Source organism: Alligator sinensis, unplaced genomic scaffold (genome assembly GCF_000455745.1).
Source record: "Alligator sinensis unplaced genomic scaffold, ASM45574v1 scaffold215_3, whole genome shotgun sequence".
Lineage (NCBI taxonomy): Eukaryota > Metazoa > Chordata > Crocodylia > Alligatoridae > Alligator > Alligator sinensis.
The window spans coordinates 772933-788299 of record NW_005842175.1 but is presented as its reverse complement, the minus strand read 5'-3'; the positions used below and the strand labels follow the sequence as shown (position 1 = coordinate 788299).

At 46.3% G+C, this 15367-nt stretch overlaps 2 protein-coding genes across 2 annotated transcripts in view; one reads left to right on the top strand and one right to left on the bottom strand.

Moving 5' to 3' along the window:
• The window catches only part of TMPRSS6 (transmembrane serine protease 6), a 36793-nt gene that overhangs the window by 1585 nt on the left and 19841 nt on the right, over nt 1-15367 (bottom strand). The window contains exons 9-15 of the mRNA XM_025206892.1: nt 13907-14016; nt 11927-12072; nt 11032-11130; nt 5580-5693; nt 4585-4701; nt 3908-4076; nt 3136-3407 (exon numbers count right to left, since the gene is read on the bottom strand). Coding sequence (XP_025062677.1) covers nt 3136-3407; nt 3908-4076; nt 4585-4701; nt 5580-5693; nt 11032-11130; nt 11927-12072; nt 13907-14016 — 1027 coding nt within the window. The remainder of the gene's footprint in view (nt 1-3135; nt 3408-3907; nt 4077-4584; nt 4702-5579; nt 5694-11031; nt 11131-11926; nt 12073-13906; nt 14017-15367) is intronic.
• KCTD17 (potassium channel tetramerization domain containing 17) overlaps nt 1-15367 on the top strand; it is a 37152-nt gene that overhangs the window by 14670 nt on the left and 7115 nt on the right. The window lies entirely within an intron of this gene.

Here is a 15367-nt window from a genome sequence, read left to right as displayed (position 1 = left end):
GCTGTCTGGATAATGACAATTCCATTTTGCAGCAGCTTCTGAGGTTTTGAAATTTATTTTGGCTCCACGTGGCCTGGGAAGGCGGTGGAGACTCCGTTTCAAGACCCTGCTCCACTTGATTCAGAGCAAAGTTTTCCAGTCAAGGTTGTGATAAAAAAGGAGTAGAATCTCTCTGACAAAAGCTTTGGTAGACAATAGGGTGGATTTGTACCTTATTGACTAACTCAGTCAGGGATCTGTAGTAGGAGTTTTTGTGAGCCCAAGCTCCCGTCATCAGATGCTGTTTTTTGTGAAATTTCTAAATCTCTGTCAGTATTCCAATTAGCTCTATTCAGGAGACATCAGAGCAGGTGGGAGGGTGAAACTTTATGCTGGCATTTCTGTGTCCTGGAGTGACCATTTCACCAGGGACAAAGGTTGTGATGGTTCTACAGAGCTGCATTAGCCCCTGAATGAGAGAAATCCATTGGTGCAGAAACACATCTGGGCCAATGTGGCCCTTCCCTTTCTCAGTCCTCTTACCTTAGGTTTCCCGAATTCTTCTCCACCGTCTCTCATTATGGATCTCCATTTGCTTTTCTTGCCCTCTGCTCCATTTCTTCCCCTGTACCGCCCTTTCTGCTGCAAGCATCTCATCATGTGTTTAGAATAGTTCCAGACTTTGTACCCTGCAAAGGAGCTTCCTTTCCTCCTTACCATTCCCTTCACAAAGCTGCCCTACCTGACAGTGATCAGTTCTCTAACATCATCCTCTCATTACCTTCTGAGTTGTTTCCCTGTTTTTCATATCTCTCTTTCTAAATTAAACTGTGAACTCTTTAACAAGGAGTTTGGGCCACCCTTGTGATCCGCTATACATGGAGACAGTACTTTTGAACTAAATGGAGTTGCACCTGCCTACAAGAGGCCTAAATTTGGACCTTTTCTTCAGAGATTTCCCTGTCAGAGAATTATACCTAGTAAGTGGGAAAGCCGTTTTCCTGTAGATCACCTACTCTGTTCCCTCTGTTCCCTACTCTGTCCAGCGCTCTTTCCTGCCCAGGGCAGGGGGTTGGACTCAACGACTTACTGAGGTCCCTTCTGACCCTAACATCTATGAATTTATGAATGTTAGGGTTGGTTCTTACTATATATTTGCTAGAGTTTTGTCCAAACTAATTTAACACGTTAAATGATGGGGGCCTCCTTTCTTACAAAGGGATGAATGATTTAAAATACCTCTGTTTTAGGATGCTTAGCTTAAAACACCCCAAAGAGACCTAAATTTCAGAAAGTGCACAGATACTGGCCTCTGAAAATCAGATCTCTTTAAAGCATCTTAATTTGGGTGCCCAAAATCACTAGTTAATTCTGAAATCTTAAATCAAGGTTTCTGCTACTTCTCATGGAAGACTATTCTATTGTTGGGAAGGGTTATGTTTGTAAAACTCTGTGAATACACATGGTTCTTCACATGGGTCTGCAAAAATAATGATGCTAAGAAAAGATCCTCCATGTTCTACTTGCTGATCAAAGACCCCTTAATGGGTCTTCAGTCCAAAACCCTCCTGCTGAGATCAGCTCTAGAGCAGGACACCTGTGCACTTCAATACTCCTTCTCTTTTGTACATTTATGAGTCTAATCTGCAAGCCCAGATAATTGTAATCTCATATCTGTCCTGAATCTTGTGCTATTGTGATGCTGCATCCATTTGCAATTATTTTGTTTGATAAAATGTGATGATGCACTAGGGGGAGCTAAAAGGTACCTGTTGCAACGTAGATTGAGGCTGTGTTGTATAATATTAATTGGAAGAAAAGACACAAGTCTATATGTTCTCCATTTATGTTTCATGGGTCTCAGAGTTGGAATGTTCTTTGACTTTACTCAAGGGAACTTGTTCCAGATCCTTGCAGCAACACTATTCCACACTGGAGCAATGTGATGCCACAATGTCATGACTGGGACTGTCTCAGCATTGAAGTGGTATTTATTTATTTAGGAGACTTTCTTTATAGTACAATTGTTTAACCTGTTCTTTTATATGGATGTGAATCCTGGATGCTGCCAAAGGCAAATGGAAAAAGGCTGCAAGTGGTTGAAAATAAGGTGCTAAGGAAAGTATTTGGTGCCATATAAAAAAATGGAGTATGGAGATGTAATCAAGAGCTTGTGGGCCTTTACAAAAGACCCGATGTCTTGAGCAAGATACGTGTGTAGAGAATGAAATGCTCAGGGCATATCGTGAAAACTGATGAAAGAAAGCATGTGAGGCAGATTGTAGAAGCTGAGGTAGAGGGTATCTGATTTCGAGACAAACCAAGGCAATGACAGGAAAATAACATTAAGACCTGATCTGCAAGGGGCATGTGAAGATGTGACAATGTCGAAGGAGACTGCACAGGACAGGAGGAGACAGATGTCTGTAGTTAAAGTAGTTATAGGCCCTTAAGGCCTGTGAGACCAGAGGCAGACAGCGTGAGAGGAGACTTTCAATGTGAGTTGGGCATCTAGCTGCCCTCTGTGCCTTTAATATTATGCCCATAAATTAGTTCTCAAGCAAAGCTGGGAGGCTGCCATCGTGGCATTATAGCATATTGCTATACAGGTTGGAGGCAGGATTCACCCAAATATTCCATCTGTCACCTAGTGCAGGCCCATTCAAACTTTTAGAGCTAAAGGGTTAAATTAAGAGTGAGGTTATTTACAGAAGGCCATGCTGTGATACATTTTTAGGAAGTCTGAAAGCTCCTGACTACAAGACCTTCTGTGCCCTACTTCTTGATTCTGCTACTGAGAAATAGAGCCAAGCTCAGGAGAGATAAAAAGGGCTTATCTACACTATGGGAGCAGTGAGTCCTGGCCAGGACAGGCCTGGGTATGCCCTTCCCGCCTGCACCCACAAGTATACCCTAGCTCCAGAAGGATGCTCATGTGGCTGTCCACATATATCTGTTTCAGGCTTTTCTTGAGTCTCCAGTGTCCCTGTCTGTCCTCCTGTATTTTGTGCCTGCAACCAGGCCCTGTACAATACAAAACCCTCATTTTACCAGAGATCATAAAGAAGGATGCTGTATTCAGTTCATGGACTGGGTTGTGCCCAGCCCTAACCTTGAGGAGTATAGAACGAGATCAGCTAATGCCCTGCAACATACCTCCTTCTTTGAGGGCCCCCCATCCAGTGATCCAGCAACGGAGACCAGGTTCAAAAAGGTGGGTGCGGGCAGGCAGGCATATAGGCCGGATGAAGGGTGAAATGATAACTGGGTGGTCTAACTGGAGCAAGGCCACATCATAGTCATGGCTGTCTTCCTCATAGTATGGGTGCAGGAGGAGGCGGTTCACTTTGAAGGACACCTCATTGTAGCTGCTGGTGTTCTGGAAGTACTTGCCCAAGTAGACAGTCCAGATGGATGGGGAAGCCAGTCTAGGAGCGCAGGGGAGAAAAACATTTGCTTTGATGAGGAAGATAGACAAGGCATAGAGCCTTGCAAAGGAGAGTGATAGAGAAGAAGAGGAAGGAGAGGGTCAGAAAATCAGAAATGCGAAAATAAAAAAAAAAGGAACATGGGGAAGATCGCTGGGGAAGCTGAGTCCCCTGTATTTTCAGTGTTCCTGAGAGGGACAGGGCTATTAATGATGGCCACCAGGGGTAAGCATTGGGTGGATGGGATCTGAGTAAGACTCCTCCCTACTATAGTTTTCCCCCCAGCTCTCTGCTATGGTCCTGTCCCCATCACAGGCACAGGCATCTCCATTTGGACTTCCCAGAGCACTATTGAGCTGAGTTTGTCCTTCATACAAAACTCTGTGGTCATTGTGCACCACAACTAGGATAAGGCTAAGGCCCAAACGGCTCATGTCCGTGGTACTTTGAAAGCCCTCTGATGCCAATTTCCTGCCCAACATTCCTTCTGTATCACTTACCTTTCATCATGGAAGCAGTGGGCAGCTGAGACCACCCAGCGGTCAGCAATGAGTGTTCCACCACAAATATGGCGTCCACGGATCTGCAGGCTAGCCTGCCACGGCCACTCCCCTTCTAGAGTGTCGATGCCACCCACGATCCGGTTTAATGAGGTTTGTAATCCACAGTCTAAGAAGGAATTATGAAAGGCATCTACCATGTGGTGGAGGAGAAGACATCACCACACATCATATCAGACCCTCTCTTTTGCTTTACTGACTTCCCAGTTCTCTGTTTATGCCCTGCCATCTTTGCCTCACATGCAGTGTGGGGCATGTTCTACACAGTCAACAGCTATGCTAGTGAGAATTCCCATTTGAGGTTTATCCTGATGATTGTCACAGGAAAGTGTAATCACTCTGCATTATCTTCCCTGTCCAGATATGTCCAATTGGCTATGCTGGGATGCAAGGACTCTGAGCTTCCTCTCAGCAGTGCCTGTTTAGGGCTGGCTCATGTTCTATCAGTGGGAGCCTTCTCAAGCTGGTGCCACATTACTGGCCACCAAGACTCCAACAAGTGCCAACCTGAACATTGGTTGAATGAGCTTCCTTCCTGTCTGATAATGGGACCTCCCCCTAGCAGTGCTTGGCAGAATGCCCTGACTTTGTGTAAGGCAACATTAGTCCTTCCTCACCACAGTTCTTCTCATCAGACAGGTCCTTGCAATCTGCAACCGAGTCACACTCAGGGTTGGGTTTCTTCACACAGGACCCATCTGCACATTGGTAGGTGAATGACCCGCAGGGAACATCTGCAAGGATGTAAGTGGAAGGAAGAGTCAGGGGGAGAGCTAAGTGAGAAGAGGAGTTTATTCAGTGGAGGATGTGGGAGAAATCTCAGCCTTCTGCCTTGGTGAATCCCTAAACCAAAAAAATGGCAGATTTGGCTGGTGGCTGGACTTCATTTCCCAGCAGCCCCTGCCCGGGTTTCCATGGAGACTCTAAGAGAGGTGGGGCCATAACGGCACAGGGTTGGGGTTTCCATGGAGACTGGCCCCAGCAGTACTGGCAGCACAAGCAGATGGGCACGGAGCTGCTCTGGGGCTAGGGCTGGGATCTTGCAGCGGTGCCAGTGTGGTCCGGAGCTGGGGCAGAGCTGCAATTCGCTGCCCGCATGCCCCTGCCTGGAGTGTGTGGGCAGCAGATTGCAGCTCTGCCCCAGCTCTGGATCACGCTTCACTGCTGCAAGATCCCAGCCCAGAACCTCTTCCCACCCAGTCGCACCCTTCCAGCAATGCTGGGGCCAGTCTCCATGTACACCCTGGTCCTATGCTGTCACGGCTCCACCACTCCTGGGATCTCATGGAAACTGGCCATAGTGATGCAGGCAGGGGCTACTGGGAAATGGAGTCTACTGCAGGCCCAGTCTGGCTTGTGGGCCAGAATTTGCCCACCCCTGCCCTAAACTCATAGCATAAAGCTTCCTATCTAGGGCTGCTTTAGAAATACCACAGTGTTTTGTGTTTGGTTCAGAGAGAAAATATAGCTATCAGTTCTGTGGTGTTTACTGGCAGCCACTGTCATTTATTGGGAGCTCAGAGTAGAAGGTTATCAATAGCTCAAGTTAGATGGTAGGGTATGCATTTCAGAAGAGAACCTTGTTGCAACCCCAGGGACCTTCCTGCCCTACCTTCATGGCACTGCTCCTCGTCGCTCCCGTTGACACAGTCCAGGCGACCGTCGCAGACCTTTGTGAAATCTATGCAGGTGCTGTCTTCCTGACACTGGAATGTTGCAGAGCACACTACCAAAGCACAAGAAGGAAATAGGAGGGTTTCAGAAGAGAATGGCAAGTTGCAGCCTCTTTTCTCAATGCAACACCCACCATTAGCGACAAGTAGATTCTAACTGAAAAGTTATACGACATTTACTTAGCAGGAGAAAGGGACTTGAATTATATAGGGTATTAAGAGACTATCCTGCTTTGCTTCTGGAATCCTGGCAAAAAACTGGATCTCACCCTCGTCACCCATTTGTGCCCATCACAAAGCCCTTTTTTCTAACTGAGACTGATCATTTGTAGTTAAGAGAAGACAGGAGAGGACTGAGCACCGGAAATAAAGAGCGTTAGCAGAGCACTGTTATGGTGTCATAAAAAATATGGGCATGTGTTTACACCTACATGCCCATACTGCACAGTAACTATGGCAACTTACACTGACTTGAGTATAAATTTGATACTGTATCATGCAGGTATCAAATTTACACCCAATTAGTTACTGTGCAGTAACACACATGTAGACTCCTTACTACACAGTAACACTGTGTGTGTGGACTGACTTGGGACTAACTTTAGTCCCAGGTGATTCCACACACAGCATTAATGCACATTAATGCCTGCATGTGTAGACGCCGGCCTATTTCTGTTTACTGTGAAGTAACTTACTGCACAGTAAATTTAAGCTGGAGTAAATGCATGTGTAGACATGCCCAGAGTGTTGTGCCCCAGGCCTCAGTGCTGTGCAAGGACTAGTGTTTAATACAGTTGTCAATGATCAGGGGTCAGGGAGGTGGCAAAATACGCAAGGGCCACAACACTGTCTGGGTGAGTCGAGACTAGAGAAGACTGGAAGAGCAGAAGCCCCTGACAGGACTGGGGGATAGGCAATGTACAAAGCAGGTAAAGCCAGTTGCTAATGCATGCAAAGCAGTGAATGTAGGAAGGAATGATTTTAACTACTTTTACATTTAACTGGATTTTAAACTCACTAACAGAGCATGGAAGAAAGGCCTGGGTGTCATTGGGAATGGCTCAGTGGAAGTCTCTAGTCATAGCACAGCAGGGCTTAGAAAGGTAGATGGGCAGGTACTAACAGACAATCCCACTGCAATGAATCGAAGGGGAAATGGAACCTACCACTCAGCAGCTGAGGCACAGTTACCGTTTGTCTGCTTACTTTTACTCCACAGTAAGTGAAAGCTTAACTGGGGTAACTTAGCCCTGTTTCATTTAGGGGTAAGCTTCCTGGTTTAGCTGTCACTTTCTGTGGGGTAATACCTGATAATTACAGTACATCAGCTGCATCATAGTAAGTACTTGCCCCTATTTACTCTTTGTATATTGACTGTTTGTGTTAGAATGTAAGAAGCACAGGAATAAGAGCAATGCAAAAATATTATTATGATGCCTTTATAAAAAAAAGTGGGGCACCGTTTGATAGAAACTCAATTTGCTCAGGGAACTCAAGGGCAGGATCCCCTGGGAAGCCAGGCTGAGGGGGAGAGGAGTCCAGGAGAACTGGTTGTACTTGAAAGAAGTCTTACTGAGAGTGCAGGAACAAACCATCCCAATATTCAGGAAGACTAGTAAGTATGGCAGAAGATCTGCTTGGCTTAGTAGGGAACTCTTCAGTAAACTAAATCAAAAAAAGGAAACTTATAAGAAGTGGAAACTTGGACAAATAAGTAGGGAAGAATATAAGAGCAATGCTCAGGCACACATGAATGAAGTCAGGAAAGCCAAAGCACAATTGGAGTTGCAGCTAGCAAGGGATGTGAATGGTAACATGAGGGGTTTCTACAAATATGGCAGTAGAAAGTGGAGGATCAGGAACAGTGTGGGTCCCTTACTGAGGAGGCAACCTTGTGATAGAGGATGCAGAAAAGGCTGATGTACTTAGTGCCTATTTCTCCTCAGTCTTCACAGGCAAGGTCAGCTCCCAGACTACTGAACTGGGCAGCACAGTTCGGGAGGAGGTGAGCAACCAACAGTGGTGAAAGAACAGTTTAGGGATTATTTAGAAAAGCTGGACATATAGAAGTCCATAGGGTCAGATGGAATGCACCCGAGGGTGATGAGGGAGTTGGCTGATGTGATTGCAGAGTTGCTGACCATTATCTTTGAAAACTCACAGTGGTCAGGAGAGGTCCCAGATGATTGGAAAAGGGCAAACCTAGTGCTTATATTTAAGGAAAGGAAAAAGGAGGGTCCAAGGAATTACAGACCAGTCAGCCACACCTCAGTCCTTGGAAAAATCGTGGAGCAGATCCCCGAGGAATCCATTTCTAAGCACTTGAAGGAGAAGAAAGTGATTAGGAACAGTCAGCATAGATTCACCAAGGGCAAGTCATGCCTGACCAACCTGATTGCCTTTTATGATGAGATGACTGGCTCTGAGGATGCAGGGAGACCAGTGGATGTGGTGTACCTTGATCTTAGCAAGGCTTTTGCTATGGTCTCCCACAACATTCTCACAGGCAAGCTAAGGGAGTATGGGCTGTATGAATGGGCTGTAAGTTGATAGAAAACTGTCTGAAGCATCGGGCTCAGAGAGTAGTAATCAATGGCTCAAAGTCTAGTTGGCAGCTGGTATCAAGTGGAGTGCCCCAGGGGTCAGTCCTGGGGCCAGTTTTGTTCAATGTCTTCATCAATGTCTGGGAAGATGGCATAGAGTGCACCCTCAGCAAGTTCGTAGATGACAGCAAGTGATAACACCAAGCTGGAGAGATCTGGAGCGTAGGGCGAAGATTCAGAAAGACCTTGACAAATTGGAGGATTGAATGAAAAGAAATCTCATGAAGCTCAATAAGAAGTGCAAAGTCCTGCATTTAGGGTACAGCAATCCCATGCACCAGTACAGGCTGGGGCTGACTGGCTGGGCAGTAGCTCTGCAGAAAAGAACCTGGGGGTTACAGTGGACAATAAGATGAATATGAGCCAGCAGTGTGCCCTTGTTGCAAAGAAGGTTAATGACATACTGGGCTGCATTGGTAGGTGTGTTGTCAGTAGGTCAAGGGAAGTGATTCTTCCCCTCTATTCAGCACTCATGAGGCTACATCTGGAGTACTATGTTCAGTTTGGGCCCTCCAACTATAGAAAAAATGTGGACAAATTGGAGAGAGTCCACTGGAGGGAACAAAAATGGTTTGGGGCTGGAGTACATAACTCACATAACTTCTGAGGAGAGACTGAGAGAACTGGGCTTATTTAGTCTGGAGAAGAGAAGACTGAGGGGGGATTTAATAGCAGCCTTCAACTACCTGAAGGGTGGTTCAAAAGAGGATGGAACTGGACTGTTCTTAGTGATGGCAGATGACAGAACAAGGAGCAATGGTCTCAAGTTGCAGCAAGGGAAGTTTAGGTTGGAAAGTAGGTAGAATTTTCTCACCAGAAGGGTAGTAAAACACTGGAACAGCTTTCCCAGAGAGGTTGTGCAATCTTTGTCCTTGGAGATTTTTAGCACCCAGCTAGAAAAAGATTTGGCTGGGGTGATCTAGTCGGGAATGGTCCTGCTTTGAGCAGGGGGTTGGATTAGATGTCCTCCTGAAGTCCCTTCCTACCCTAATTTTCTATGATTCTATGAAACATAGGACTCTGGTTTAGCCATCCCATGTCATAATTCTGGGGCAATGCCAGAAAACCACAAAGCCACTACACAATCTTTCTTCAGTTCTTTACTTCAAAACCATCTTTGTTACAATGCTGGCAAAATACTCAACAATGGCTCAGTGAGCACTGACTATACAGTATGTTATAGTTAACACAACTGCTCATGGTTACCACTTGCTTGCCACTGCCTGTTTTCTTAGCTACCTGTTGTCTTTTATCTGATACTTAAGACTTCAAGCTCTTTCTGGCAGGAATTGTTTTCTTATAGTGTGTGTGTGCATGCATCTATGTGTACAGTGCCAAACACAATGGGGCTGAGATCTCTAAACCTTGTCTCAATAACATTATTAGTTATGTGATAATTAAATATAAAGAGGTCAGATGATTAGAGGCATTGAATAACTTGAGGCAATGTGAATAGAGATATAAAAGACGGAGATGGTTTAATTTTGACATAAGACTATTAAGAGGGCACACAATAGGCAAACATGATAACAAACTCCCCGGAGAAGGGAAATCAAGCAGTTCCTATTTACTCTTTTTAAAAATACAAGAACAAAGGCTCATTTGTGGAAACTGAAAGTGAATGCATTTAATACTGAAAAATCCTTTTAAAAAATTCCAATTCATAATTAACCCATGGAACTTACTGCCACAAGATATCCCTAAGGCCAAGAGCTTAACAGGATTCAAGAAAGAATCAGACATTTATGTGGATAATGAGACTATCTACAGCAACATTAGGCCTTAAAGAACTCTATTAAGGACATATTCTCTCATACTTAAAGGTATAAACCAAGCACTAACCAATGGCTTTAGAAAGAAATGTCTGCCACGGACATGCTATTCCATAATATTCCATGATACGGTGTCCCTCCTCAAAGCATTTGGTGCTGGCATTGTCAGACCCAGGAGATTGGATTGGATGGGCCTTGGATCAGATCCAGTGTTTGTGCTCCTATGAGTATAGAGTTCTGAGCCTCATACGAGACCTTGGAACAGCAGGGAGGAAGTGTTGTGTGCCAGGACTAATACTCACTGGCAGTGCTGCCTACAGGCAGGATGGTCCAATAAACTGACTATGGGATTAGGAGCCAAGAACTCCTGGGTTGTAGAGCAAGTTCTGCCCATGGCTGCCTGGGTGGCCTTGGTTTAATAACCTGAGCTCACTGTCTGTTTGCTTCCTTCATCTGTAATAATTTGAACACTGATAATACCCACCCCATGGGGCAGCCCTGTGACTTAATGAGAAAAGATTTGTCAATGTTCTGCAAATACAAAAAGCTTCACTGTGCCACATACATCACGGGCAGCCAAGGCTCTAGCTGGTGGGCTGATTGGCTTGGGTTGTAGTGCAGGCGATGGGCTGAGCCATGTGGGAGGTCATGCCTTTGCTCCTTGCTAGGGAGTCAATTGACTGTGGAGTAAAGTCTGGAGTAAATCCCTCCATAGCAGTCATGTTGTGTGTCTATTCACAGCGACTGCCTTCTGGCTGTGGGGGAAGAAGTTTCTGTGCATGATATCATGGATTTAACTCCTGACTGAGCTGCAGGCTGTCACCAGGCAAATGCCTGTGTTACTTTCACACACTTGACTGGTGTAGCCAGGTCTCCCAAAGGTTTCCATTTTCCCCCAGACTTTTCCCTGAGAGACCTGGGTGCCAGGCTCTGTGCAGAAGGGAGTCAAACTGAGCTGCAGATCCCTGAGGAGAGGAGAGATGGGAGCAGGGAGGTGGGAACAGTGGATCACTCACCGCAGTTCCTCTCATCCAGTCCATTGGGACAGTCCTTGATCCCGTCACATGCTGGGACACACAGGCCATTCACAGAGCAGAGAAACTCCCTGGGACAGGCTGAAAAATCACAAGGGAATGTTAAGTCCCCAGTGCCAGGGACCTTCCTAAAGCAAGATACTGTGACTTGAGAGTGGAGTGTGAATCTATGAGCTTTCTAACCACAACTGCACTGCCAGCATAGGCACACAGCATGCCCTGGGTACAGTCCCCAAATGAGCAAACAGACCTGAGCTGTGCAACAGGGGCATGGTTATTTTGTCTTCCATGTGTGTCATATGACAGGAGCCAGGAAATCGCCCTCTCGCCAGCACTGCACCTGTCCCACTGTGCGCCTGGCTGGCTGGGAAATATAGAATAGATTCCCTGGGGGCTTTTACAGAATCCTAGTCAGGATCTCACATCTGCAGATTTCCAAGGTGAGCAGGAGACAGTTGTCACTAAGAACTTTTGTGATCAAAACACAACCATTTCATGTGAAAATAAACTAAGCCATTTCATCTAATGCCAAGGCCAGCTCCATAATAGAGACACGGAGATGAACTCTCTGGTGTGTGTATGTTCAGTGCTTCGATATCTGTGCAAGTGGTGTGAGTAATTGAATGCTTTGTGCTGGGATCTCTAAATGAGATTATGCATGTGTATAGTGCATGTATGTGGGTGTGTGCATGTGCACTTTTGTCCATGACACAGGGTGGCTTGTGCACCTGTATGCACAAGAGGCATATGTGTGTGTGTGTGTGTGTGCCTGTGTGTCATGACACAAGTCAGGGATATAAGAAAGATTTTGAATGGCTGTGAAAGATGCTTTGCACCTCACAGTGTGTCATGATGATGTGAGAAGCCATATGCTTACGATCTGACTGGTTGTATAGGCTGTAGGCAGCCTGCATGCCAGGTCCAGTCAAGGAGATCTGAGAGGTGAAGCTGATGGTGATGCCAGCAGAGGACACTACTGGAATCCTTTCAGCATAAGCTTGCAGGGTCCGCAGGCCACACAACCTGACAAGGAAACACACCAAGCATGGTATCTTAGGGTGAGGTTGAAGGGGAAGAAAGTAGCCTTTGAGGGCAAAGCAGCACTGGTTTGGTTGGTTTTGTAGTACTTTGGGAATGGCAATTGCTCTGAAGGGAAGAGAACCTCAAGGATTCAAATAACTGAGATGGGGAAACATTCTCAATATGTTTTGAGGATGTAAGTTAAAGATAGAGAAAAGAGTAAGGAAACCCTTGGGAACACAAGATAACCTGGTCAGCATGTAGGGGATTCAGCACCATGCTTGGTTCTCCACTGCCCCACCACTAAACAGCTGAGCAGATAGAGCCTCTCCAGTGACAGAAGTGGTGTCTCCCTGAATTAACACTGGTGTAACTGGGGTAGAAACCACCCCCAAAAGAGCAAAGAAAAGGAAACACGTGATAGGAGCAGCCATAGAGATGGGCAGAGTCAAAGGAAAGTGAAGGAGAGATTCTAGGAAGAGATGGTAGGAGTCTGGAATGCAGGCTGTGGCAAAGGCCATTTGAAGTTAGTGAAAGGCGGGTATGCAATAGTTCTGCATGTGCAACACTGAAAAGGTTTGGGGATAACACCTTGCAGTTGGGTACAGAAGAGAGGCATAGGGAGAGAACTGGAGAAATGGGTTCAAAAGGGTCACACAGGAATGGGCCCAGATTCTGCCCTTAGTTACTACAGTGAAAGTCCAGCATGCCACCATGGGCTTTGGAGGTTCTCATAGTAATAACTCCTATCTGGGTATAGCCCCCATATTTATACAGATTTTGCTATTCACCCATGTTCTAAAGGCTTTTGATTTTGAAATAAGAGCTAAATAGAAAAATGAAATAGGGATAGAGGAGTGAAAAGGCAGGCAAAGGAGAATGATAAATGGAGGGTATGTTGGTGAGATGGGGAAAACCAGGAAGGTTTCAGTGGATAGTGAAACAACTCTTATGCCAGTAGTGGTGCATCTGAGTTCATCACTGACCTAATGTCCACTGATTTCAAGGAGTTCTAGATCAAGCCCAGAGACAATGAGGTGGCTGAGGCCTTCATGAGCAGGTGAGATGAAGTCTATGAGGTAGGCTAGAAAGAGGCCAGGGGTGGCTCCAGAGAAAGAAGATATTTTGAACAGGATTCTGCAAGAAGTGTAGAACCAGCTGAAAGGCTTTGAGAAGGAGGATGCTGTGCCCATGCTTCTGTGTACGAGGGAAAGCAGGCAGCAACTTCCAGTAGATGAAGGCATGTGGGCTTAGGGAGGCCTCAAAAAAGGAAGTCACTACAGTCAAAGCAGGAGGATATGGAGCCTGGGTGGCAGCTCTCTGCGGAGGTGGATTCAAGGCAATGGCAGACACAGACAATATTGCAGAGGTGGTGATAGGCAGATTTGCAAACACTGGAGATGTGGGAGGATGCCAAGGTTACACACAGAGGAGGAAACTAGGAAGTCTGATTCAAACAATGAAATAAAGAAGGCAGGTTGATAACGAAGCTGGAGACTGCTGAGGATGTTTCCCCTGATCTTGGAGATACTGAGCTGAGGCAGTTTCACACTGCCTTAACCAAGATAGACAGAGTCTGTGGACAAGGAGGAGTCATTAGAGAATTGAAAAAAAGATATAGGCAAGGAAGTTGCATCAGCACAATAGCGAGCAGTTAAAGGTAAAGGCTGAGATAAGATGATGGAGTGGGAGTGAGCAGATGGCTTGTGAAGATTTCCAGAACAAACTAGGGACTGGGCTGAACAATAGACAGCAGTGGGACAATTCAACTTGCAGCAAAGCTATTCAGGAATGGGAAAATGGAGGGTGAGAAATGAGCGAGAATATGATTGCACACCTTCTGTTCTGAATAATCCACTGGCCCTGAGTGCACGGCAGGTCATGCGTCTGCCTCCTGAGCGCATAGGCATCAAACCACAGCACAACTCCGTAGTCGAGAGATGGGACCTGCATGGGGAGCAGTCTAAGAGCAGAGCTGAGACAGCATCAGCAAGCAACATTCCCTCCCACCCTGGAGGACACATCAGGAGGAGACAGACATGAATCATAGAGTTATAGAAAATTAAGGTTGGAAGAGAACTCAGGGGGTCATCTAGTCCAACCCCCTGGTCAAAGCAGGACCATCCCCAACTAGATCACCCCAGCCAAAGCTTTTTCTAGCTGGGTCCTAAAAACCTCCAAGGACAAAGATTGCACAACCACTCTGGGAAAGCTGTTCCAGTGTTTTACTACCCTTCTGGTGAGAAAATTCTACCTACTATCCAACCTAAACTTCCCCTGCTGCAACTTGAGACCACTGCTCCTTGTTCAGTCATCTGCCACCACTGAGAACAGTCCAGCTCCATCCTCTTTTGAACCCCACTTCAGGTAGTTGAAGGCTGCTATTAAATCCCACCCCCACCCCCGGTCTTCTCTTCTCTGGAATAAATAAACCCAGTTCCCTCAACCTCTCCTCATAAATTATGTGTCCGAGCCCCCTAACCATTTTTGTTCCCTCCAGTGGACTCTCTCCAATTTGTCCACATCCTTTCTATAGTGGGGGCCCAAAACTGGACACAGTACTCCAGATGTGGCCTCACCAGTGCTGAATAGAGGGGAAGAATCACTTCTCTTGACTTGCTGGCAACACTCCTACCAATGGAGCCCAGTGTGCCGTTAGCCTTCTTGACAACAAGGGCACACTGGTGACTCATTTTCAGCATATTGCCCACTGTAACCTCCAGGTCCTTTTCTGCAGAGCTGCTGCCCAGCCAGTCAGCCCCCAGCCTGTACTGGTGCATGGGATTGTTCTGTCCGAAGTTCAGGACTTTTCACTTATCCTTGTGGAAGCTCATGAGATTTTTTTTTTGTCCAATCCTCCAATTTGTTGAGGTTACTCTGAACCGTAGCCCTACCTTCCAGCATATCTACTACTCCCCCCAGCTTGGTGTCATCTGCAAACTTGCTGAGGGTGCACTCTATGCCATCTCCCAGGTCATTGATGAAGACATTGAACAAAACCGGCCCCAGGACTGATCCCCTGGGCAGTCCACTTGATACTGGCTGCCAACTAGACTTTGAGCCAGGGGGCACAAGGCTGAACTCCTCAATGAGTTCTTTGCCTGAGTGTTCCTAAACAAGAGGCAAGACAAGTCTTACAATGGGATCATAGAGAGACAATAGCAGGGTGCCAGACCACCAAGCATTGACCCTGAGATGGTGCAGTCACTTGGAAGGACTGGATGCGTTTAAGTCAGCAGGCCCGGATGAGCTCCATCCGAGGGTACTGAAGGCACTGGCTGACGTCACTGCACAGCCA